We start from the raw sequence: 26233 nt of genomic DNA on the forward strand, positions 1-26233 counted from the left end.
TCTCTCCAAGTTAAGAAGCAGACCCTAAGGAGGGGAACTCATCTTTTAAGATCTCCCTTTGGTTATCTGTGCTCACAGAGAGAAGTTCAAAACAGAAGAAATAAGTAAGGCCTTAAGGTTCAGTCTCTGGCTCATGTAAGCAAGCATGAATTGTTCCGTCTTGTGCCTCTGGCTGCTATGGCTATTAAGGGCTGGGGGAGGAGAGATAAATTACTTCCCTAGTCCCTTCTCCCAAATGCCAGAAGCCCATGGGAGATCTGTGTTCTAAATCAAAGAAGGCCTAAAGATGCTGGATGTCCTTTCTTTGTTCTCACAGCCTACTGAGTGGGGGTGGGGGTCGGGGCTCTCCCGGGCTCAGTTGCCGATCCTCTTTAACAAAGTTCCCAATCACAGGGGGTTGTCTGCTATCACCCCAAAGTATGAATCCTTTAGCCCTGAGTCAGAGCACAGGTGAATCCCTTTAAAGCCAAGAGAAGATTCACAGATCCCTTTCCCCTTGTTAGATTTTTTTTGGGAATTCTTCATGTTCATAATTTCATACATAATATTCATAGGAATATTCCACTAAATCTATTTGCCACAATTTGTCTAACCATTCCCTGAATCAATGGGTATCTGCTGTGTTTCCCCCCACCCTCACTTTTTTTTTTTAATAATACCACAAAAGTGTTGCTATTTTGTTAACTCTAGACCTGAGTTGGGTATTGGGCTAGATTTTCTTTCTAGATGATAGATAACAATTGTAATAACATCTTTCATAAAGTATTTTCTCCTTCCGGAGGATGAAGAAGTATAGTCTGGGATCTGCCATTAACTTATTTGACCTTGATCAAGTCTCTTCCTCTCCAGGCTTCATCTGAAAAATGAAGCGGTCAGACAAGAACACATCTAGAGCAATGGGCTAAGTGTCTGAGATTCTGGCTTCTAAGGCTGGTAGTCAGGGATGACCTGACTGCCCTCTAACTTCTTTCTACCTCCATGATTACTCGGCACAGTGGAAAAAGCACTGGACTTAGAGGAAGTGGATGCAGGTTCAGATCCCTGTTCTGCTATTTCTTAGCCTTGTGACCATGGACACGTGGCTTCTCTGAGCCTTGTTTCCTACCTCTAAAATGAGGAGATTGGATTCAGTGATCTCTGAGGTCTCTTTTCCCAGTTCCAAATCCTATGATCCTATTCAGGAAGCTGATGTTCTAAGAAGTGATTTCCTCCCAGGAGCTAGATGCTTAGGTCTTTGAAAGTAGGTGGGACAAACTAGCCAAGTCACTCAAACTCTCAGTGCCCCAGGGAACTTTCTAAGACCATAAATTACAGACAACATCTGCATTGATAGAGGGAGTTTTCTCACCTGAGAGTGAAATCACCAGTCCAATCAATACTTTCCCTTCTAATAGGATGTTAGAGTAAAAATCAGGCTGATTGTTTATGAACAAAAAGATCCTAAAATATGTCCTAGGAAATCTCTTGCCAATCTTTTCACTGTGCCATTGTACATTCTTTTCACTGTGTCACATAATGGGTTGTTTAATGTTGTTGTGGTTGAGTGTGCAGGGTGTCCCAAGTGTCTTGGTGCAGTTTTGAGTTATTGAAACTTAAAGTGCAGAAATTTTAAAAAAAGTAAGTGGGAGTCTTTTGGTGGGGGAATTTTCACGTAGATGGGACTCCTGGGGTACTCTCTGGCTGTGGGAATGGCAACTCCAGTGATGGCAAAGAGCCTGGTCCTTATGCACTCCCTGGTCCTGGTTCTCCTGGGGAGTATTTCAGAAGCTGTAAGGCATGGGTGGCTCCGCTGGAGTCTCTTCTTTGGCCACACTGGCCAACTGAGCAAAACACTTGGGGAAAATGCCAATGTGACCTGAGCAATGGCCCTCCAGCCACTCATCATTCACTGAAAAAGCAGAGAAAGACATGATAGTCAGAAAACCAAAACTTTTCAAAGAGCCTTTAGGTAAGTCTTAGAAGTAGCCAGATCTAAATTATTCACACTGCTGACCAACAAGGAGCAGAAGTGTGGAGAGTCCTAAAATTTCTATTAGATTTGGGAAGATGTTTGGAAGCTCACCTCTAAGCAGGGAAGGAGCAGACCATGGGGATTCTATGAGGGGGTGACTGGAAATATTTCCATTTTATCCCAGTGAAATGTTAGAAGCTTAAAAAAGGGAAAAACAACAACTAGAGAAACTAGCCACACGTCAGGGGTGGAGAAGCAATACAGCCTGGTGGTCTGAGGGGCAAGTTAGGCTCTCAGTCTCACTCACCACAGCACTCACTCTCTGGCCAGGAGCCAGGCATCTAATCTCTGACTTGGCCTTCTTGAATCTTAGCTTTCTTGGGAGTCACAAGACCTGCACTTCAACCCTCTCTCTTTCATTTCTACCTGTGTGAAGGGACACAACCTCTTTGGGCCTCAATTTCCTTATCTTTAAAATGAGGGGGTTGGATAAGATGACCTCTAAAGATCTTGCTTCTAGAGACTAAGATCTTGTGAAGTGGTGACCTCATCTGTACAGCCCTGAGGGCGGTCAGGAATACATAGAAATCTCATAGACTAATCCAGCACTAAGGGAAGCCTAGATATAACTAGTAGTCTTTAATGACTGGTCTTGGCAAAAGGAGCTGCCCAAAGGCCAGTACCTTCGGAGAGAATGTCCAGGGTATCCCCTTTCTGGAACTCTAGGTCTTCAGGTCCCTCTGCGGAATAACTGTACTGAGCAACCATTTGATACAGCACAGGTTGGCCTCCACAGCATTTTGTTCCCTAAGAGAAGAGGAGAGCCAGGTTGAGTCAGAGAATAAGAGGTGAGCTAGGTTGAGTCAGGGGAGGGGAGCTGAGCCAGGCTGGATCAAGAGAGAAGAGGACACTCAAGATGATAAGAAGAACTAAGGGAAACTAGACTGTAACAGAAGGGAGAACAATTGGTGGGAAACGTCAACATGAAGCTTTGGAAAGACAATTATCCACTTGGTCCAGACCTGAATGTATAATAATGACTAGAAGGATAATGAATGATGGATACAGGCAGGGGTATTCTAGAGCCAGCTTGAACCAACTCACAAGAGTCTACTGTTAAATTTTTAGTGTATTTCTTTTTTTTTTAATTTATTTATTTTTCAACATTCACTTCCATAAGCTTTTGAGTTTTAAATTTTCCCCCCCTCCCCAAGACAGCATGCAATCTGATAAAGGCTCTACATATATTTTCATATTAAACATATTTTCATGTTAGTCATGTTGTAAAGAATTAGAACCAATAGGAGGAACCACAAGAAAGAAGAAACAAAACAAAACAATAACAAAAAAAAGAGAGCAAATAGTTTGCTTCAATCTACATTCAGACTCCATAGTTCTTTCTCTGGATGTGGACAGCATTTTCCATCATGAGTCTTTTGGAGTTGTCTTAGATCCTTGCATTGCTGAGAACAGCTAAGTCTATCAAAGTTGGTCATCACACAATATTGCTGTTACTGTGTACAATGTTCTCCTGGTTCTGCTCACTTCGCTCAGCATCAGTTCGTGTAAGTCTTTCCAGGTTTTTCTGAAATCTGCCTACTTATCTTTTTTTTTTTTTGCTTTGAAATTTTTTTTCACAATTACTATTGCTACCTGTATTTCCCTCCATCCTATTCCCCCCTTCTCCCCTTTATTCTATTCTCTCTTTTCACCCAGTTCCTCCTCAAAAGTGTTTGCTTCTGATTACCCCCTCCCCTAATCTGCCCTCCCTTCTATCACCCCCCATTCCCTTCTCCCCTACTTTCTTATAGGGTAAGATAGATTTCCATACCCAATTGAGTGTATATGTTATTCCCTCCTTAAGCCAATTCCGATGAGAGTAAGGTTCACTCATTCCCTCTTACCTCCCCCCCTTTCCCCTCTACTGCAAAAGCTTTTTCTTGCCTCTGTTATGTGAGATAATTTACCCTATTCCACCTCTCCCTTTCTCTTTCTCCCAGCACACTCCTCTCTCACCCCTTAATTTTTTTTTAGATACCATCCCTTCATATTCAACCAGGGTGAACATTTCTCCAGAAATTGGTGAAAACTACAAATTAGGGTTTGATTTACTGTTTTGTTGATTTCTAGACTTGGTGTTGTTGTTCCTCCTTTGTTCTCAAAGGTGCCTTCATAGGGTGCACAAGAGTTGGATTTTAGTGAGACAGAGCTGAACAGAGCCCTCAACCTCACTCTTTCCTCCAGGGTCATCAAAGTTCAGGGGTAAGACAAAAATCATGAAGACTGAAAAAGATCCAGAATGCAGTGGGGACCTGGGGCTTTCTAAATTGGATCTTTCTCAGGTCTCAGTCAATGATGAAAGGCTAGGTAAGAATTGAGACAAAAGATGGACCAATTTACCAATCACAAACCCTTGTTCTAGGAGGGGAAGAGCCTAGAGTTTCTGGCCAGAACAGAAAACAATTGCTATTTACACTCATCTAGAGCCATCAAAAACTAAACAATGAGCCACAAAGGCTTGGGCTGGGGGCTATTATTGGCTATTCAATGAGAGTGATTTGGGTTTAAGTAGTTAAGTAGCTCCATTTGAAACACAATGGGCTTTTTTAAAGACTGTTTTTTTCAGAGCTATATTGGTGTTTGGGGCCCAGATTTTTATTTTTAAATGTTTCCTTTCTATCTATCTATCTATCTACAATCCTTTCAGATTATTTGAACCCCAATAAGATCCAAAGCCTAAATTAATCATCCAAACTGCTTTGCTCTACTCTAAAAATGCCCCTTTCTGTGTCAGCAGATTGACAAGAGGTATCTTTCCTGTTGGTGACAGGATATCTGCAACTCATCTTGATATTCTTGATATTCTAGGGACTTATCCCTTATTCAGGTATATCAACTTATCTTGACATTCTAGGGAATTTGCATCTTGGGATCATACTCTCTAAGTGACCCTACTGTCAGTTGTCTTGTTCAACTAAGGAACTTCCTTTCTTATGATATGGAGACCACAAACTGGAGTTGGCAATTTTACTTAAACCTTGTCTTTCTTCTTTCAGTCAATCAGAAGTCTCCTTCCAATTCCATGATCATATATCTGCTAGCTTTAAGGGAATAAACAATATGAATTATATATCACCTAGCCTGTTTGCCTCCTTTAACCAAACTTTCAGGTCGACACTATCTATCTATTTACATTTATCTATCTATACTATTGTTATTATTTTCTCATTTTCAAAAAGCTGGGATCATTTACTTTGTGTCCTGCAGTTTTCACTTGATGACTGTCAACTTGAGAGTTTGGTTAAAGTAGGCAAACAGAACTAGGTGATATGAAAATTCATATTGTTTATTCATTTATTCCCTTAAAATTAGCAGACATACATACATGTATGGAGCCAGACAAAGTCTGACTGCCTGCACGAAAGAATGAGAAAGCTTAAATACATTATTTTTAGCAGACTCAGAATACCTGCATTACTTCACTTTTATGATCCCCATGTATGTTTAAGCATGATACAAGAAAAGGATTTTCCTTAACGGAATAGTTGTAAATACAATAAGTGAGGATAGTTGACAAAGTGTCAATTAGAATTACAACCCAGGATCTCTGTGTTTAATTTACCATTAACATTCCATAACATAGTATATGCCCATAAAATATTAAGATAAGAAAAAGTCACATAATTCAAGATAGTGTCTGGGGTCAAGGTTCTTGCCCTTAATGGCCATGGACAGTGGAAAGAACGCTCCTAAGTCAGCCCCATCTGGGCTTGTTGACATAAGAAGAGGCATTTTCTGAGTTACTCAGAGAACAAAGAAGCTGTTAGATCCAGACTTGTCTTCTGTTTGATTAGTTCAGGCTCTGGTTCTTATTGGGGTTTCAAATTTAATATAAAATTATTATCATGATTTCTAGACTTAAAAAAGTGATAGAGAAAATGTTAATAATGAAGTTCAAACTTAAAATGTACTCTGGGGTTTGTTTTTTGTTTTGTTTTGCTTTTTAGCAAGCTGGTTGTTAAAAATTTACCAGCACACCTTTGGATACAGGGACTAGGATTGGAGATAAGGGGAGCAGGGAGTAAACATGGTGGTGTCTCCAAGCCAGAACACATCCACTGCAGTTATTACAACTCTTTGAAGGACTATCCTGCTTACCAACTCCTGCACTGCAGCTGGCCTTTGCTAACCCCTGAAGAGGGCTCTCACAATCTAGGGAAACAATTGCCTTTCTGGGAGTTCAGGTGAGTGAATATATATTTATATTCCACATCCAACATGGTCATAGTTACACCCTGGTACTACTGGGAAAGCCAGCAACTCTGGCTTTATTGTTTCTTTAGAACCCATTTATGAATGGATAGACAACAGGGAAGGATAGAAGGACTGATGGGTAGAGAAGTGCCCAGAAAGCCCTGAGCAGAAACATAAGGGATGAATCCGGAGTCTGGAAGCAGGGCAACCTAGAGATGGCTGTTCTCCATTCCATGAGTATTTCTGTACTGTTTCCTTTGCCTCCAGAGGATACCTAGGGGACTCTTACCTGGCACTGGAGTCTCAGTCTTCTTTCTGCTGCTGCTTCCTGCCACATCTTTTTACATGCTTCTTCCCCAGAAATTGTAATGGACCTCCCACTGTCCTGGTGGCTGTAACTGCAATGGATACTTAGTCACCTATTGTTCATTTCATGTCACATGCATAGTCCACCAGGGGATAGGCTTCTTGGCCCACAGAGCATGGGCATATGATTTACTATTAGCACCTAACTTCATTGGGAGGCTTAGGGTCCATCTATGTCACAGATAGAAATAGATATTGCTGATGTGGATACAAACAGTTTCCTAAGAGTTAAAATTAATAGATAACTTTGTGAAGCTCCTAGTTTATTCTCTAACCTGAAGGCACCCTGGAGTCTCTTTCCCTTATCTTGAGTTACCATAAAACTTCCCCCTTATCCTCAACTGTGGAATTCCTTGTCTCCCCACACCCCATCCTGGGTCATAAAATTTGCCCCTTGTCTCCTTTATCCTGTCCTTATAAAAACAAGCCTCTGTCCCTCTGTAAATTGCTAGTCCTGGCTAGTCCTTCTTCCAGGGCTAGCCCACTGCTTTTGCATCAATCCCAGCTCTCCCAATGGCTACAGAGAAGATCAACGTGAATTCTTTCCTATTTGAACCAAGCTCTCCCAACTCTGACTTTGTCATTTCTCCTCTCTATAAAACTGCTGGCTTATACAACTCTCCCATGAAAAGGCAACACCACTAATGTCCTACCCTAGTTATTAAGGATGAGTGACAGCCTGAGGAGAAACCCGGAAAAGGGATGCCAGAGCAGAACCTCCTCTATACATGAAGCCCTTTCTTTCTAATCCAGAGTCACATGTGCTTGGCCAAACCCTAACCCTGTATTTCCTCATTATTCATCTCCTCTGCTCAGTACACCTATGATGCTGAATGAAGCTGAAGGAAGTCTGAGAACCTCACTGAGAGGGATCATTAGAAATGTTTGTTGTTGAGTCACCTGACCCTAATGGAGTGGTTTGACATTTCCTTCCCCAGCTCATTTTACAGATGGAGGACTGAGGCAAACAGGGTTGCCCAGGGTCATACAGCTAGTAAACGTCTGAGGCTGGATCTGAACTGATGAAGATAAACCTTCCTGATTCCAAGTCCAGTGCTCTATCCACTGCATCACCTAGTTGCCCTCCATTAGAAATTTACGTTTTTAATCTCAAAAAGCCCTCATTGTAGCAAGTCAATCCTTTGACTCTTTCCTAATTCATACTACATCCCACTCCCCCAGAGGCTGTTCCAAACCATCTCTTGTTTTCTCAAGTCTCCCATGCCTCTCTCTCTTATTTGCCCCTCTCAGCTAAGGACCTTGCTTCATACTTTATGGAGAAAATAGAAATCACTTGCCACGAACTCCCTCTTCTTCTATTCTCTACATCTTTAAAACCCAATGACAACGTCTCACATTGTTTTCTTTAGCCTCTGACAAAAATGGGTACTATACCCATTGATCCCATTCTTTCCTTTGCCACTGGATTACCCTCACCATCCCTTCCTAAAACTATTACTTTATCTACTGGTATTTCTGCTGCCTACAAACATGTCCAAGTCTCACCTGTCATGGGGGAAAAAAGCCCTTCAACTATCAGCTTATATCTCTTCTCCCTTTCACTGCCAAACTCTTAGAAGCAGTTGTCTATAATCCCTGTCCCTATTTCCTTTCCTCTCACTCAGCCTTCAGTCCTGTCCAATCTGGCTTCTGACCTCATCACTCAACTGACACTTCTCTTTCCAGAGTTGCCAGTGATCTCTTGAGAAATCTGATGGCTTTTCTCAATTCTCATTCTTCTAGATCTCTCAGTGGCATCTGACATTGGTGGCCAGTCTTTCCTCTCTATCTGTTCTCTCTTCTCTAAGTTTTCATGACAGTGCTCTCTTTCTGTGTATTCCTCCTACCTATCTGGCCATTCCTCATTTTCCTTTTCTGGTTCTTCATCCACATCCTGCCCCCTAACTGTGGGTGTACCCCAAGGCTCTTAGACCTTCTTTTCTTTCTATACTCTCTCACTTGGAGGCAGCTAGGTGGAGCAGTGAGTAGAGCACTGGCCCTGGAGTCAGGAGGATCTGAGTTCAAATCTGGCCTCAGACACTTACACATGTACTAGCTGTGTGACCTTGGGCAAGTCACTTAACCCCAATTGCCCTGCCAAAAAAAAAAAGCCAAAAAAACCCCAATCTAATTTATACTCTCTCACTTGGCAACCTTATCAACTCCCATAGGTTCAATTATTATCTCTATGCAGGTGACTCCCCCTAGTCTCTCTTCTGAATTTCAGTCCCATATCACCAATGAACAACCTATTGGATATTTCTAAGTGGATGTTCTATAGGAATCTCAAACTTAATATGTTCAAAACATAATTCATTATTTACCTCTTTAGAAGTTCCAAAAAAATACCTTCCTCAAAGGGTGTCCTCCTCTGTTGAGGGTACCACCATCTTCACAGGATCACAGCTTTGTTGGAGGATCCTGGGGGAGAGCCCTAGGCAAGTCTGTGCTTTCCAGCTGCTATCTTGGCTCTGCCCCCAATCACAGCTTTGTTGATCTTGAATCCTCACTCCACTACGTCACCCCATTAATCCAACCAGTTGACAGACCTTATCATTTCTCTCTCTACAACTTCTCTCATATCCATCTCCTTACTCCCATGACCACCACCCTAGGTCACACCCTCATGAGGACTACTGCAGTAGTTCCCCAGTTGGTTTCTTTGACTCAGTTCTCTCCTATCACCACCTTCCATACAGTTACCAAAGTGATTTTCCAAAATTTCATATCACTCCTCTACTCAATTAAGTCCAATGGCTCCCTATGGTCTGTAGAACCAAATATTAAATTCCTCTGCGATGCATTTAAAGCCCTTCAAAACCTGGTTCTGACTTAACCTTTCCAGTCTGATTCTCTATTCCTTTTTTTCTAATTTTTGGTCCAGGCAAACTAGCCTTCTTATTATTCCTCACATGTGACACTCCATCTCATTGTCTTCTTTGTACGGGCTACCCTCCATACCTGTAATACACTCCCTCCTCATCTCTACTTCACAGAATCTCTTTTTATTCCTTCAAACCTCAGCTCAAGCACCACATTCTTTTCTTTTTTAAAAATTTAAACCTAGGGCTATTTGTAATTTAACATTTTAATTAATTAAATTCTATTTTCTTTCCCTCCCACTTCCCCCTCCCCACTGGGAAAAGAAAAAGAAAAAAAAAACCCATGTAACAAATATTCAGGCACTGCATTTTGTGTGAGGGTTTTCCTGTTCCCCCCTACCCCCCAATTGCTAGTATCCTCCCTCCCAAAATTATCTTTTACTTTTTAGTATGTGTGGTCTCTCCAATAGAATGTAAGCTTCTGGAGGGCTTTTTTCCCCCTTATATTCCCAGCACCTAGCATGGTACCTGGCTTATAGTATGTAATAAATTATAGTAATTGATCAAAACCCTATGAAGGTCAAATCCTTCTTGAATATGGTGGAATGTTAACAATTTATTGTTGTTGTAATGCTGCCTACACTACTAAAGCTTACTGTATGGTTTCAGCAAAGCCAGCAGAAGTATGGCTGCTGTGGTGACCTTACCAGGGAATTCCCCAGTCTATTCTCAATGGGCCCACCCCAAAATGCTATTCTTATGTTGAGATTTTTTTTGTCCCTACTGGGTCCAAACTGAAACAAGAACTTCTGGGGTTCAAGATGGCCCAGTGCCCAGACAAAATGGGGTTGGGCAGAGGATAAGGAAGAGTGATAAAGAAAATAAGGTAAGGGGTGAGACTGAGGTCATTAACTGGAGGGTGGGGATAAACCAGGAAATTGAGGAGTCATAGTTCTGACCCCAGGAGAACCCCTGATTTAGGAAGGAATACAAAGACTTTTATGTGTTGGATTTGACAGCAGAGGACATGGAATCATAAGGTCATAAATTTAGAGCTGGAAAGGACTTTAGAAGCCATTAATTCCAACCCTCTCATTTTATGTATAAGGAAACTAAGGCACAGAGAGCTTAAAGTGACTGGTCTATTGTTACACAGCTAATAAGAGGCTGAGGCAGGATTTGAACACAGGTCTTCCCAACTCTGAGTCCAGTGCCCTGTAGAGGTCCACTAACCCTAACTTTAATAGGCTATTATATTACCATCATGTCAAACAGTTTTATGATAGACAGGGGTAGGAGCTGGAGTGCAGGAAGTCATAGAAGGAATAAGGTGATGAAGAAGTAGATGTACTGGACAGTTTCCCCTGTGGGAAATCCAGCTTCTCAGAAGAAAAATGATCACTGGAGCCATCAGGCTGCAGAAGAGATATTTGGTAAGAAGTGCTGAGCTTAAGCCAAGCTTTCCTTAAGACAGGAGCAACCCAAGCATGTTCAAAGACAGAAAGGAAGGGGCTGGTGGTAAGGAAGGAACAAAGAGATTAATTATGAGAAGAGATTCTGCAGTAGGCAGGAAGGAGGTGAGAAGAGATCAGGGACTTCTATTTTACTGAGAAATTAGGGGATATTCATCATGAGCTCTCTCTTCTCTACATTTCAAAACCCTTTGTTGTCATGCCTGACTGTTTCCTCTACTCCAGTCTCTAATAAAGAGGAGATCCCACACCCCTTGATCCCATCCTTTCCTTCTTCAGCAGATTAACTCCATAATCATCACCCTTCTTTTCAATCTCTCCCTTAAAAAGGGAAAGTCTGTAGCTCTACGAGCTGAGGTTGGGATTAATATCAAAGCTATTCAATATTTCATCCTATAAATGCCTCTGAATTCTCTCTTTGCCCATGGACTGATTTCTCTGGAATCAGTTGGGTTCTTTTTTTAAAATTATATCTTTATAACAAATATGTACAATAAAACAAAGCAAATTGTCTCATTGGCCATGGCTAAAAAAAATACATGTCTTATTCTGTACCCTGTGTCTATCACCTCTCTGTCAGGAGGTGAGTAGCATGATTCTTTCTAGCAAGTATGTGTATGCTGGGGCTTGCCATCCTATGAAGGGATACCCTGTATCCTCCTAGGGTCAGCACAAAATCATACCTGAGCTGTGCACCTTCTAATTGCTGCAGGAGCTTGTCTCTCAGCAGGGCTCTGAGGATAGGCACAGATGCTCCCCTTCTCACCTCCAGGGTCACAGTGAAAGTACAATGCACACTGAGGTTGACAGATGTGTCTGGGCTGCTGGACACGTCTCCCTGAGCTGTTGGGACCTGGTAGGGCACACAGTGGAGAGGGGCTGGGTTTAGGCAAAGTCACTTTAACCAAGAGTCAGGAAAGAGAGCCGTTGGTTCCCCAAGCTTGGGATGATACAGAAGACCGTAGGCTGAGTCAATTTTCCTAGGTCCCCCCATTCTCTGAGGGTGGAGCTGATGCTAAGCTGCAAAAAAAAGATTTTGCAGCTTGATCTACTGATATGCTGGCCTCTCTAGGGAAGGGATTGGGAGAAGTGCTTCCAGGAAACCTATCCAGAGACATAGTGGGCAAGATAGGAACCTGGGAAGATGGAGGTGGGTTGTTGGGATGAAAGCCTCTGTAAACCCTAAATCCACATAAATGTGAATTATTATTATCTGTGAATTAATAGGTTGTCTTTCACTTATCTGTTTGGCTTGAATATTTGTGCAATCAGCTCTTTAAGCACTTGGGGCCAAAGAGCCAGAAAATTTTCTTAGACTTCTATTACTTCTTGTACTACCGTACCTTAAACCACAGATGCACACTGCATAGAGAGTCCAGAGCCGAGGGTTCTAGGCCCAGTTCTAACATGAACTTGCTCTTGGACACATCACTTGACTTTTCTGAGCTTCAGTGTCCTCAGATGCCAAATGGAGATGATAATACCTGACCTACCAACCATGGTTTTTGTAACAATCAAAAGTGAAGATTCTTTGGAAAATATAACTGCTCCTGCTGATGCTACAGCCAGAGCTACCGAAGACCCAGAAATGAAAATTTTTGCCACCAAAGTCCTAGGTATTGTCCAATGGGTCAGCATCAGAAAATTATATAATTTTATTGGTGGAAATGGCATTAAGGAAGAGGCATTAACATTTGCTTTGCCACTATACCCTAGGGACCATCGGATTTTCCCATCTGATTTGCTGCTGAAACCTTCCATTGTCTCCCCCATTACATTCTTGTAAGCTCCTCAAGAGCAGGGACTGTATTGCTTTCCTATGGAAATTCCCAGCACTTGGCACAGTGCTTTGCAAAAAAAAAAAGCTTAGTAAATGCTTTATCCATCCATTTATTCATAACATGCTAAATGGAAAGTAATCATCATCATCATCAGCAACATCATCATCATTAGCTCTCTTAAAATCCAACTCATTGTCCATGTCCTGGGAAAGGGACAGAGCAGCAAAATTAGGGGATGCCAGAGTTTTAATGCTATATAATGGGGACTCTGTGTGAACTTGAGATAACTATAGCAGCTGTGGAGGTCTGACAGGAACCCTGAAACCCTGTCTAGTTGGGTTCTGACAATACTACTGAATGGATTAATATCGGTGTGATGGAACTGCTGCTATGAATCCAAGAGATAAATGGAATGGCGTAGAGGTATAAGCTGGCCTTTCTTATTGATCTGCTTGATACAGAGAAGAGCAAAATGAGTGAGATTATTTTGTATTCCAGTACCACAAGAAGGCAATGCCATGGAACCAATCAGAAATGTCAAGATCCCATAGACATCTTCCAGAACAGATGGTGTGCTAAAGTGGGCAAACCATGTGTACACATGAAATGGACTGAAGACACAAATACTTTCATAAGGCACCAGTACTACATTATAACAATGTGCACAAAATTAGAAACATTTCACCAGCTTTATAGGCAAAGACTACACGTTATTTTTATCAGTGCGTCGGTACAGGGCAATCATAAAAAATAACTTCATCCCTAAGCCTAAATTAGATGAGAAATGAAATAGAGCAAAAAGAATCTTAGGTAGTTAAAAATATTCACTTAATGCAAACCTCAAAACTGTATCTAATAAAAAATAATCAGACAGTGATGGAGATCATAAAAAATTCATCTCATAACAAAATAAATGACAAGAACAGAACCAACATCTCAAATGATTTTGGAAAAGATGAGTTTATTTAGACTGGATTTCTGAAAAGCCCTTTTTGAGGTTGATGGCACGAATTCAACTAGTGGACCAGAATACCAAAACAGTCATTCCAAAAAGCTGGTATCTGCCATAGCCATAATGATTGAAGACATTTTTCCACAGTATTTGACAGAAAATGTAAAAATATTTCAGAACTTGCATCTGGCTGCATATGTAGCAGCCTTGCCATGACAGGAACCATAAAAAGAAAGGTGGACCCTTAAGGACAGGTGTCAAGCATTATTGTGGCAGAAATGACCTAAGAGAGCTATTAAAGATCTATGGAAGATGACAGGAGCATCGAACTGGTACATGGAACAGAAAACTTGAACATAATATTGCTTAATTGAAGACAATAACAAAAGAAAAAGAAACAGAAATGTGAAGAACAGAATCTGTAGAACAAAAATGTATCAGAAATCCAGCCTCCTTTAATTAGCCATTGAAAGCAAAAGAAATGAAGAAATCAGAGAGTAAAGAGAACACCTGAAGAAGGGGAACATGGTAAATTCTTGATAATCTGTATGTGTGGTTGTAAGAAGTCCTACATAACAAAACTGCAAGTTGGCTCAAGCAAGAAACAAAAAGCTGGTGCACTGTTAGTATAATGAATAATGGAGAAGGAGGGGACTGAAATTCTAGCTTCTCTTCAAAAATGGAAAGTGGTGGGGCCAAATGAGTTGTATAAAATCCATAATTATTGATTCAAACAATTCACAGTGACACATAAATTATTAATAAAGCAGTTTACTAGCTTCCAATAATAGGTAAGCCTGATTCTATCTAGGACCAAAAGGTGAGAACACTAGTGATCCCTCCAAGGACAGGCCAATTTGCTTTCAGAACTGTAAAATGGATATAACAGATTTGGAAAATATACTAAAAAAAATTAACAAAACGTAAGGCCTATCACCCTAAAGCATCTAGAGAAAGAGTAACAGAATAACACTTCCTTGCCAAAAAGAGCAAGAGGATTGACAGTCCCCTTAGAGAACATCATTAACAGCTAAAAAGCCTACAGTTATACTTTTGGGGAAAACAAACAACATTTTACTAAGTAAAAGTATAGGTTGATAAACAGGCATGTGCCATTGCTTTTGTTGAATGTAACTAAAATATAAAGTCTATAAAATGGCTAAAATCTAGAAACAGAACCAAAAGGCTATAGCTACATGAAATCCATCAAAAATATGTTGACAAAGCAGTATGGAGCAAACAGCTGAATTTTGCTAATTTGTTTGGGAAAAGAGAGAGGTTTAATGACGGTAATTCAGGACTAGGTCATTGCTATAAGAAATTAAAGAAGAGTTATAGGTCATTATCAGAAATTTCAGAAACGTTTTTCTTAAGAAGCTTAGTGATCAATGTAGAGTATATGAGGAAACAGTAAAAACTGCAACACGGTAGATTATAAAAATTTAGCACCTACAGAAAGGTAAGGCAGAATGAGATACTCATTTTTGGACGTGGTCAATATGGGAATTAATTTTGCTCAATTCTGCTTATTTGTTTTAAGGGTTATTTTTTATATATTTTTATTTTGTGTCTGTGTGTTTGGAGGGAGAGAAGTAAATGCTTGATCTTTGAAAAAGAAATTGATTAAGAATATTAGCACCTACCAAATATCTAGTAAGAAATGACCAGGTGATTAGAATTAAATATCAGAAGTTCATGGTCTTTCATGCACTGACAGATGACAAATCTCCATACCCTAATTACAGATCTCAAACCATTCTGGAGAACTCACTCAATAAACTGTCCTGAAACTGGACCATCATCACAGACCACACTGTTGACCACAATCACCCATATATAACATTGATCCGTGAAAACTTAAGAATAATGTTTTCAATAGATATGGTCATACTGAATACTCATAATTTCCAAACTATATGGAACAAAAAATGTTCAAAATACAAAAACCTAGAAGAGGCCAAAATAATGTGGGAATAGAACCAATCATTGATCAGTCAATAAACATTTATTAAGCACCTAAGATGTACCAGATATTGTGCTAAGCTCTGGGGATTCAAAAAGAGGCAAAAGACAGTCCCTGCCCTCATAGTCTGATGGGGAAGACAAACAAGTTATATACAAGTTAAATAAGAAATAATTAACAGAGGGAAAGCGCTAGAGCTAAGACTGATTGGGAAAGGTTTCCTGTAAAAAATGGGGTTTTAGTTGGGACTTAAAGGAAGCCAGGGAAGGTAGTAGGCAGAGCTGAGGAGAAAGCACTTCAGGCATTTGGAACAGCCAGAAAATGCCCAGAGCCAAGAGATGGAGTGTCTCGTTCCTGGAACAGCAAGGAAGCCAGTGTCATTGGACTGAAGAGTATGTGAAGAGTACGAGGAATAAGATGTAAGAAAGCTGGAAAGGTGGGAGGAAGCTAAGTTATGAAGGGCTTTGAGCTCCAAGCAGAGGATTTTGTACTTGATCTTGGAGACAATAGGGAGTCACCGGAATTTATTAAATAGAGGGGTGGGAGGGTTATGTGACTGGACTGGCACTTCAGGAAAACCACTTTAGGCCAAATGGAGGATGGATCAGAGTGGAGAGACTTGAGGACAGCAGACTCATCAACAGGCCATTGCAATAGTCCAGGCGTGAGGTGGTGGAGTGGTAGCAGTGTCAGAGGAGAGAAGGAGGCATGTATTAGAGATGCTGCAGAGGTGAGATCACAGGCCTTGTTGGCTGAACAGGATGAGATAGCTGTCACCCCTATCATCCTGTGTACTACTACAGTTGTGCTGAGGATGCTTTCAATGCAACAGAAGATGTGCTGATGGTCCTAATACTTTTATTCAACTACAAAAAGCAGTTCATAGAACATTAGATACAAGACAATAACAGCAAGATAGTAATTTGTCCCAGGAGGCTTTCTAGCTGCATTGTATGAAAAAAGAGAGAAGAATGAGACACTAACAATAATGGTGATGGTGATGATGATGATGATGATGATGATATACGGCCCTGCCTTTGGGGAGTTTAAAACTTAGTGCACAGAAAAGAAGGATAAAAGATCAGCTTTGAGTTTCTACAAGGACGTTGTGAAAAAGACAAGACTCGGGTTTGAATCTTGCCTCAACCACTAGCTGTGTGACCCTGGACAAGTCATGACATCTCTGTGCCTCAGTTTCTTCTTATGTAAAATGAGGGTGTTTGACTTGATGGCATCTAAGATCCCTTTCTGGCTTTAAATCCATGCTCCTATGATACTTAGTATGTTTAGTAATGACGTCCTGAAATAGCTGTCAGACTCTTACCGATGTTTCAGGACATGCTGTGGAGCCCAGGCTGATCCCTTCAGGAGGAGGGAGCCCTGCAGAAATAGGAAATGAAAGGAGGAATAAACTAACTGGGGAGAGCTCCCATAGTGATGGCATTCCCAGTTGCAATTTTTAGGGGAAGGAGCTGGTAGCATGACACACCTGTGACCCACCAACAGAGAGCCCTTCTTCTCAGGGCTGGGAGTTTGAGAGTCAGCTTACCTTGAAGTGGAGAAACTGGTTCCCCAGCTTGGTTTAAATGGGGCCTTTTAGGAGGTCCCTTTGTGGGTGAACATGGGATTCCATTGTGACCTTCCTGCAATGAAGCCAAATTAAAAAATCAAAGTACCCATTTACTAGCAAAGGCAGCCCTTCTACGTGGAGTTAGCTGTGTGTGTTCTTCATCGACTGGGTGGCAGTGTGTAGCCTGTTTATTCTTATTTGTGGTTGTTGTTGTTGTTGTTGATAATTAAGTGGTCTTACAGCATATATCTACTACATAGGAATTTTACTTGGCTCAGAATTCATCAGTGACAAAGGAACAAAGATGAAGCATTTCAGTTGTGTAGTTACTAGGATCTTTTTCTTCTGCTTCCTTCAGTTTGATGCAAAGAGAAGCTTTAGAAAAAGCCAAATAACCTAGTCCTAGTTACCTGCCACCAGTGGGTTGGAGTGATCTCATTTTTAAGGCATTTGTACTAATCAAGGGTTCAGTGGACCTTGGCACTCTCAGAAAAAGGCACCAATTTTCCTTTATTTGTTTTCACTGTTATTTAACAGAATCTGGGACAAGCAGAGAGATTTGGAAACACTAGCATTGTCTGACATTGCCCTGGAGAAGTATTCCTTTCCATGTAACACAGAAAGGGGCCCAAAACCTTGCTCCAGTAAAGGTTAGGCAGCTTATGTCTAACAATTCCCTATACCCTGGAAAAATCTGGGCTTTTATACTTTCTGGACTTTTCTTACTATAAACCTAGTAAACAAGAGATTAAAGTCTTGATCAAAGCTACTGAAGAAAAACTGGACGAGAGTTGAGCTATTACAAAGCTAGTAACTTGACTCTTGATGGATTCTTCACCTAGGGGTTATTCAGGGAAGACAGACCCTTGTCTTGATCCTATAGTTCACAGGATGAGTCTACTGGGGCCTTTCTCATTTATCCATTCTTCCCACCCCACCATTCCCTTGCATAGTGCTTTTCAGTCTCACCAGTTTGTCCACTTTCAGGGGATTGACAGGCTCCATCAGGGAGACTGGCTGGTGGATTCTCTGAGAAAAGATCAATCAGAAAAGCTATATTTGATCCCATATGATAGATGGAGAGAGGCAGCAGTTCCCTACCTGCTTCTTGGATCGATTCCTAGGGCTGGAAAAGTAAAGGGGACTGACTTGAGGCAAATGACCAACAAGCAAAACTTCAGCTCCTATCTATTCCCCCATCCACGTGGGGCCAACTCCAGGCCCTTTCTATATTCAGAAACATTTCTTCAACTTCAGCCAGGATAGGTATATCACTAGTACATTGGCCATGTTTTGACCCTGACAATCCATGAAACAGGAAAAAACAAAAAATAGCCCTTCTGCCTATGGGCCTCCCTTCTGCTTCTGAGATCATTCTCCCAGTCCCTCTCCCTAAGAAGTTTGAACATTATGGATAATCTTAATGGGAGAGGGTCTAAGCCTTCTCTTCTCCATGCTGGGTAAACACAGTTCCCTTTCATTTTTTCCCCCAGAAATTTAACACCGCATTTAAATGCCAACCCTAGAAACTTTACAGGCTTTTCTCCAGGGCATCAGCAAGATGCCAGCAAGGACTGAACTAGGCAGGGAGTCCTACGTCTCCCAAACCACAAATCCCAGACAAGGGGTAAGAAATTAAAGCAACAACTACATGAAGCAACACCTGTATCACCCTGACCTGGGAAAAAGACTGGACTAAGGTCCCAGGAATTCTGGGACTGCCCTATTTTGCACTAATTTATTAATGTCTCTGCCACTAATATTCCATGTGACTTTAGGCAAACCTATGCATATACACCCTTACCTGTGAATTGGGGGAAAATGAGTTCAGCTATAGAATTCAAAAGATTGTTAGCCAACATTAAATGAGCCAACAGAGAGAGCCAATGTAGTACAGCAGGTAAAATCCTGGCATTGGAGCCAGAAGAATTGGGTTTGAACCTGGACTCTTCTCCTTACCCTTACCTTAGACCGGTCACTTCCCTTCTCTGGGCCTCAGTTTTCTCATTTGAACTAAATGACCTCTAAGTCCTTTGACCACAAGTGAAAATGCTTTGAAAATTATAAAGCTCCATATGCTTAGGTGACATGATTATGAAAACATGCCATCCCAGTGTTGTAATTTAACATATTTGGTTACATGCCTGTCATGGTCAGGATTGTCCAGGTGTGCGCCCCCATGTGGCCTGCCTGTGTCCACCACAAGCACAGAAATTGACAAAAATGCTTTAGTTATTGCATTTACGTCAATTTCCACAGGCGGGCTGCATAAAATCGCATTGCGGGCTGCAGTTTGGATAGCCCTGTAGTAGGTATTAATGTTTGTTGGTTGATTGATACTACGGACACCACTTTCTAAATGGAAAGTAAAAGTAAAATAGGAAAAGGTATACACAGTCCCTGCCCTGCCAGAGCATCTGGATGGGTTCATAGAAGCCCTTACTCTTTCACATAACAAGTATGTCTATAACTTTTAGCTATTTTCCAAGGAAGAGAAAAGTGACCCAATGGGAAAGGTCCCTTCTCACCTGTGGCCTCAGAGGCTCAAAACCAACGTACTTGTCATTAGGATTAACAGATGAAATGACCTGGGGCAAAGCAAGAGAAAAAGAGACACATTCTTGGTGAGATTCACAACTCTGTCCTTGGGCATGTCAGAGTGGCAAACAGTTGTTCCTGTGAGATTTTATTCTCCATAGATATTACTTAGCTATTATTTACAATATTTACCACCTACTTACCCTGTATGAGTCTGTGGTGCTCATATTTTCTATAATACAAGGCTAGGAATTCATGTTTCTGATGTAACGTACTTTGAATATTATAGGCTAACATTCACTTTAGTTACTGTACTCCCTGTAATTAGGTCAAATATTAGAAACAGCTGGGGCCTCTGTGGGAGAGGAGTAATCGGGCCTCACCTACATCAATCTGCATGCCAAGGCCCCAACATGTCACCTTTTTTTTCCCACATTGGCTTGTCCTTCACCTCAGTCCTCTTAGCCTCCCTTCCCACACCTCACCCCTACCCTACGTCCCCAACTCTCTCTCTTTCCACTTCTATCTGGACAGAATCTTATGCCCCTGGTACGGAGTGAGCTGGATAACCCGAGACCTAGTAACAGGTGGATGGATGAAAGCTCTTAACACTTCCCTGATTTATGTGCTTGACTCTTGTTGAGCAAGATTGAACTTAAAGCACATAAAATTCTGCCATGATTTCAGACTTCATTCTCATTTTGGAAAGAACAGATTCAGGATTGGCTCCTTTGCTCAGAGCTAGGACCTGCTTCCTTTCTTCCTTCCGTCCCTCCCTCCCTCTTCTCTCTCTTTTCTCCCTCTCTCTCTCTCTCTCTCTCTCTCTCTCTCTCTCTCTCTCTCCCCCCCAAGCCTCAAACTTCCAACATCAAGACTCAATCATTTGTCTCTACTCTGACCTCCCTGTCCCTGTCTGGAACTTCTGTGGTCTCAGCCCAAGGTTTTGCTGATCCCAAGCCCAGGGATTTTTTGAAGTCTTTAACTGACAGCTTGAATGAAACATTAGCACCAAACATGAACAATGTCCAACCTAGCCCAGTTCTGGGGAAGGTTTTCTTGATTCATCCAAGTGGTAAGAATTTACAGCTTTCAGAATATCTCTATAAACAAGGCCCTAGAGACTTAGTGTAAACAAGATTGCTTTACCTTGGGCTTCCCCAGGAAGTCCATGGAATTTAGCTGCTCTACATCCTTCTTCCGGGGACGAAAGATCTCACTCTTGGGAAATTGCAGAAGGTCCAGAAAGATTCGTTTCTAAGAAAAGGAAAATAATTTCTGACAAATGGCTTGGTGACTTTAGGCAGAAATAAGGTAGACTAGGGCTTTCTCCACTTCTGGTACCTGCCAGAGGATTACAATACTACAGGAATCTTTGATTCCTTAGCTTGAATGGAACTACTTAAGGTCATCTGATCCTTTCCCTTGTTTCTGGAAAGGCTAGAAAGTCAACACAACTATTTAATCCACTGATCACCCCTTCTTCCCACAAATACCAATCATCGAGTGTCTCAGTCTGATCATGTGCCCGAAAATTGAAAGCATGATTATCAGACTAGATGTTAAACAGAAGAAACCAATTCAGAGGGCAAGGATTTGGGTACAGAGTAGAAGAAAGAGGGAATGATGTTCTTAGATGAGTCTGTATAAATTGTATAAACAAGACACCAAAGACTTAACATAAACAAGACTACTTTACTTTACTACTTCTGAAGTCCCTGGCCTAGAGACAGTTCACCTGAGAGGAGAATGGATAGCCAAAGCTCTCACCAGCTCACCTAAGGTCCTCTCCTTAGGGATAAGTTTCTGGTGATGTCATCCACCCGCCTGACTCACCTGCATCCGGTCCAAGGCAGCCTCTAGAGTGGATGAACTCCCCTCTGGTCTCTTGGAGATGGCCTTTTCTAAGCTTTTGGTGGCTTCTTCCCAAAGTCCTAGCTGGCACTGCACAGCCGCCATGTTGTACAACACCTGAGAATGATAGGGAAAAGAGAGAGGTAGTAAATGTCATCCCAAAGCGTTGGCAGGAATCACATCCACAAAGAAAACTTCACTGTAAGGAAAACTCAGAGTATAAGGCTCTACCTCAAATCCCTGCAAGGTGGTTGGTGGTTGTTGTCCTTCATACTCAAAGAGGACCAAAATGACATCACTATGTTGAGGTCAACGCACAGTGTGTCCAACTATAGCTGATCAGACCATTACGAGCTCAGAAGGCTCTACCACAGATAGGGCACAAATAGTTTGTATGAACATTTGGAATGCAGATGTCTCTAAATTTGCACATTTCACATTTCTGTTGAGCTACTGTAATTCTGCCTACCTGGGCAACTAGGTGGTTCTGTATATAGAATGCTGGGCCTGGAGTCAGGAAGACTCACCTTCATAAGTTCGAATCTGACCTTAGATACTTACTAGCTGTGTGACCGAGGGCAAGTGATTTAACCCTGTCTGCCTCAGTTTCCTCACCTGTAAAATGAGCTGGAGAAGGAAATGGCAAACTACTCCAGTATCTTTGCCAAGAGCACCCTAAACGGGGGTGTGAAGAGTTGGACATGACTGAAGAACAGTAATTCTGCCTTACTCATGGAGCACAGAGTTTTCTTTAATGTGGGCATGCCATGTCAAGTAGTCCTGTACCAGTGTCTCCCATGTCTCACAACCAATTCCAAAGTTCCTCAGAGAGACCTTAAGAGTGTCCTTGTACTACTTCTTCTCACTTCCATGTGAGCATTTTCCTTGTGTGAGTTCTCCATAAAAGTCTTTTTGGTAAACATACATCTTGTCCTTTGAACCTGAAGAAGACATTCTGAATTTCCCTTGAATAGGTTGTATATGTTGAACTTAATCTGAGGGTGTAGATGAATAACACTGAGCCACCCATGACCTCTGTCCGGATTTTCCTTGTGACCAAAGACATGAATATATAGCAGCCAGGGAATGAAACTAACTAGCCTACATGGGAATCAAACCCACAACCCTGAATATTGATCTTTATCCAGTGGCTCAGATTTGGGCTGAAAGATACTTGGAATGTGGAATGTGCAGTATGCAGCATTTCTTTATTGGGTATTTTTTGTTTCTTTGAAAAAAAAAACTATTGAAAAATTTTTTGGATACATTTTGTTTGGGCACAATGAATACCCAAACAATCCCTTTATAAAGTGTATTACTCACCCTGCCTGAAAAATTAGATTATTGATTATTTAAAAGAAATATGCTCTTAAACTTTTGCAATATAGTACTAGCATTAAACATTATAACCAAGCAGAGGTTTTTCTGCTTTTCCATGTTGAATTTATTTACCTTGGTATAATCATAATGCATGTTGTGCCTTTGGTTCTGCTTTATTCACTTTGCATCATTTTATATGTCTTATCATGTTTTTCTAAATTCTTCATATTTATTGTTCCCTGCAGCCCAGTAATATTCCATTATTCATGCCCCATAATCTGTTCAGCTATTTTCCAATTATTAGACATATTTTATTTCTAGTTCTTTGAATATTGCAAATAATGTTGCTATGAATGTTTCTGTACATATGAATATTTTCTCATCATCAATAACCTCCTTAGAGTATAGTCCCAATAGAAGGATCTTTGTGTCAAAGGGTAGAAACAATGTACTACCTCTTTTTTTTTCATAATTCCACATTCTTTTCCAGAAAAGATGAACCAATCCATAGAATCATCAGCAGTAAATTAACGTGCCTGTTTTCCTACAGTTCCAACCCACCCCAATCATTCATTCATTTATCCAAAAAGCATTTGTTAAGCACAATGTGCCAGGCACTGTGTATAAAGACAAAAGTGAAACAATTCCTGCCCTTAAAGAGCTTATGTTCTACTATGAAGAAAACATGTGCAGAGATAAGTAAAAGCAGCATTGAGTGAAGGGTGAGGAGAGGGTATTCCAGGTATCGGGGTCATGCTATGCAAAGGCACGGAAATGGGAAATGCAATATCTTATGTGGGGAATAGCAAATAAAGTTTGGTAGCTTACAGTAGGGTGTGGTAAGCTTGGAAAGGTAGGCTAAAGCCAGATGGTGAAAGGTTTTCTAGCTTCATAGGCAAGAAGTGATAGATCTTAGGGTTATTATTAATCTGCACTTCTTTGATTATCATAAATATTCCTTTAGGTAGCACAATACCAATCTGTATTTATTCTCCAGACTGCAGGATGCCTAAAAGTTCTTTTAAAAAGATACTTATCTCATATGGCAAAGAACACCAAAATGCAATTTGTAGTTAGCTCCTGTGTTAACTAGCTATATAGTTAGTGATCATGAGATTTAACACTGGGACCATGGGTCTAGGCCCCACCACTGGGCATTTCTATTATTCTTTTTCAACTTCTTAGATTAGAAAAATTTCAAGAATAGAAACCATGTTTTTAAAAAACCTTTTGTAGTAACACAAGGTTGGGGTAGAACTTGGCCAAGAATCTGACTGCTCTTACCCCTTCCAAAGCCTTAGAATTCACATTGCCCTGAGTTCTCATCTCCATTCCTCTTCTTGCCCTCATGACTTGCAACTCCACTAGATCCCAGATTACCAAAGCCTCTTTTTATCTTGCCCCTTCTACTCACTCCACTCTCATCTATCGCTTCCATCCTTCCAGTTCCTCTGAGATCCAAGTAAGATCTCTCCAATTATACTAGGAGCAGATCCTAGTATAGCTGCAGTTCCTAGCCTTCTGGCCTACAGACCTCTTGTCCCAGAAGCCCTCATTTACTCTCTTCTAAAAATTAAAAAAAAAAAGGCACAGACTATCCTTCCAATCCAACATAGCATTTTGAAAAAACTTGTCGAAACTTATTATAACTATGTATGGTACTTATGTTTAATATTATATTTGTATTTATTAGATATAATATATATTTACATTCATAATTTATAATATAAGAAGCAGTATGGTTTAGTAGATAGAGGGCTTGGGTCAAGTCCTCCCTCTCATACATACTGACTATATGACTGGAGGCCAGTCACTTAACCTCTCTCTCAGTATCCTAAGCAGTTAACTCACTAGGACTGAGTTAGAAGGAAGATATCAATCTACAATGGTCAACAGAGCTTCCTTACTGGATGTTCTCTATACCAATGAAATTTTTTTTTTAACATTATCTATGTTTTATTGTATTTGTATTCATTTTGTTCAACATCTCTCAATTACATTTTAATCTGGCTCAGAACTCACTCAAGAGTTTTGCTGGCAGCATGTGGCTGGCAGCAGCGAGTTTGACACCTCCAGCCCAGTCTAACCTGTCCTGAGCCAAGCAGCACTTGGCTCTCTCCAGCATCACTAACAAAGGTTTATCCAGCTTTCGCTTCAAGTTTTCCAGAAAGGCAGAGCCCATTTCTTTTTTAAGTTTTCCATTTCCTTTTTATTTTATTTTTTTTTAAATTAATTAATTTATTTTTAGTTTACCACACATGGTTCTACATAGTTTTGAGTTCCAGATTTTCTCCCCTCCTTCCTCCCTCCCTCCCCAAGATGGCATGGAAGCTCATATAACTGTCATGTATAACTTCGCATTGAATTAATTTATGCACTAGTCAAGTTGTGGAGAAGAATTTTGACCAATGGAATAAATCATGAGAAAGAAGAAACAAAACCAAAAAACAAACAAAAAACCCAAAAACAAAAACAAAAGAGAAGCAGAAAAGGCGAGCATGTAGTGCGCCTCGTTCTGTATTCAAACTTCACAGTTCTTTCTCTGGATGAAGATAGCATTCTCCATCATGAGTCCCCTGGAGTTGGCCTTGCCCCTTAGGTTACTGAGAAGAGCGCAGTATGTCAGGGTTGGTCCTCACGGAATCCATATATCTGTGGCTGTGCACAGCGTTCTCCTGGCTCTGCTCCGCTCACTCAGCATTATGTCGTGTAGGTTTTTCCAGGTTGTTACGAAGTCTGCATCATCCCCATTTCTTAGGGCACAGTAGTATTCCATCACCTTCATATACCACAGCTTGTTCAGCCATTCCCCAATTGATGGGCATCCCTTTGATTTCCAATTCTTGGCTACCACAAAAAGAGCTGCTATAAATAGCCTTGTACATATGGGTCCTATTCCCGCTTGTGTGATTTCTTTGGGATACAACCCTAGAAGTGGTATTGCTGGGTCAAAGGGTATGAACATATCTATAGCCCTTTGGGCATAGTTCCAAACTGCTCTCCAAAATGGCTGGATCAGCTCACAACTCCACCAGCAATGCAACAATGTTCCAATTTCCCCACATCCTTTCCAGCATTTATCATTTTCCTGTTTTGTTATTTTAGCCAATCTGACAGGAGAGATGTGGTATCTAAGAGTTGTTTTGATTTGCATTTCTCTAATCAGTAGTGATCCAGAGCATTTTTTCATATGCCTATAGATAGCTTTAATTTCTTCCTCTGAAAACTGCCTGTTCATATCCTTTGACCATTTCTCAATTGGGGAATGGCTTGTATTCCTATATATTTGGCTCAGTTCCCTGTATATTTTAGAAATGAGGCCTTTATCAGAGATACTAGTTGCAAAGATTTTCTCCCAATTTTCTGCTTCCCTCCTAATTCTTGTTGCATTGG

The 26233-nt window shown here is 41.0% G+C and overlaps 2 protein-coding genes across 5 annotated transcripts in view; one reads left to right on the plus strand and one right to left on the minus strand.

Moving 5' to 3' along the window:
- Positions 1-1508: 1508 nt before the first annotated feature.
- Positions 1509-26233, minus strand: part of NOXA1 (NADPH oxidase activator 1) — a 51680-nt gene continuing 26955 nt past the window's right edge. The window contains exons 5-14 of one of the 2 annotated variants that reach the window (XM_036749603.1): positions 21503-21637; positions 20816-20923; positions 19660-19719; positions 18101-18160; positions 17111-17204; positions 16886-16941; positions 11549-11718; positions 6495-6603; positions 2635-2758; positions 1509-1888 (exon numbers count right to left, since the gene is read on the minus strand). In XM_036749603.1, coding sequence (XP_036605498.1) covers positions 1761-1888; positions 2635-2758; positions 6495-6603; positions 11549-11718; positions 16886-16941; positions 17111-17204; positions 18101-18160; positions 19660-19719; positions 20816-20923; positions 21503-21637 — 1044 coding nt within the window. In that variant the 3' untranslated portion in view covers positions 1509-1760. The remainder of the gene's footprint in view (positions 1889-2634; positions 2759-6494; positions 6604-11548; positions 11719-16885; positions 16942-17110; positions 17205-18100; positions 18161-19659; positions 19720-20815; positions 20924-21502; positions 21638-26233) is intronic. The other variant, XM_036749604.1, reaches the window with a different exon arrangement.
- The window catches only part of EXD3 (exonuclease 3'-5' domain containing 3), a 482404-nt gene continuing 462181 nt past the window's right edge, over positions 6011-26233 (plus strand). For all 3 annotated transcript variants that reach the window (XM_036749598.1, XM_036749599.1, XM_036749600.1), the window contains exon 1: positions 6011-6195. The gene's annotated coding sequence lies outside the window, so the exon portion shown is untranslated. The remainder of the gene's footprint in view (positions 6196-26233) is intronic.

Source organism: Trichosurus vulpecula, chromosome 3, assembly GCF_011100635.1.
Source record: "Trichosurus vulpecula isolate mTriVul1 chromosome 3, mTriVul1.pri, whole genome shotgun sequence".
NCBI lineage: Eukaryota > Metazoa > Chordata > Mammalia > Diprotodontia > Phalangeridae > Trichosurus > Trichosurus vulpecula.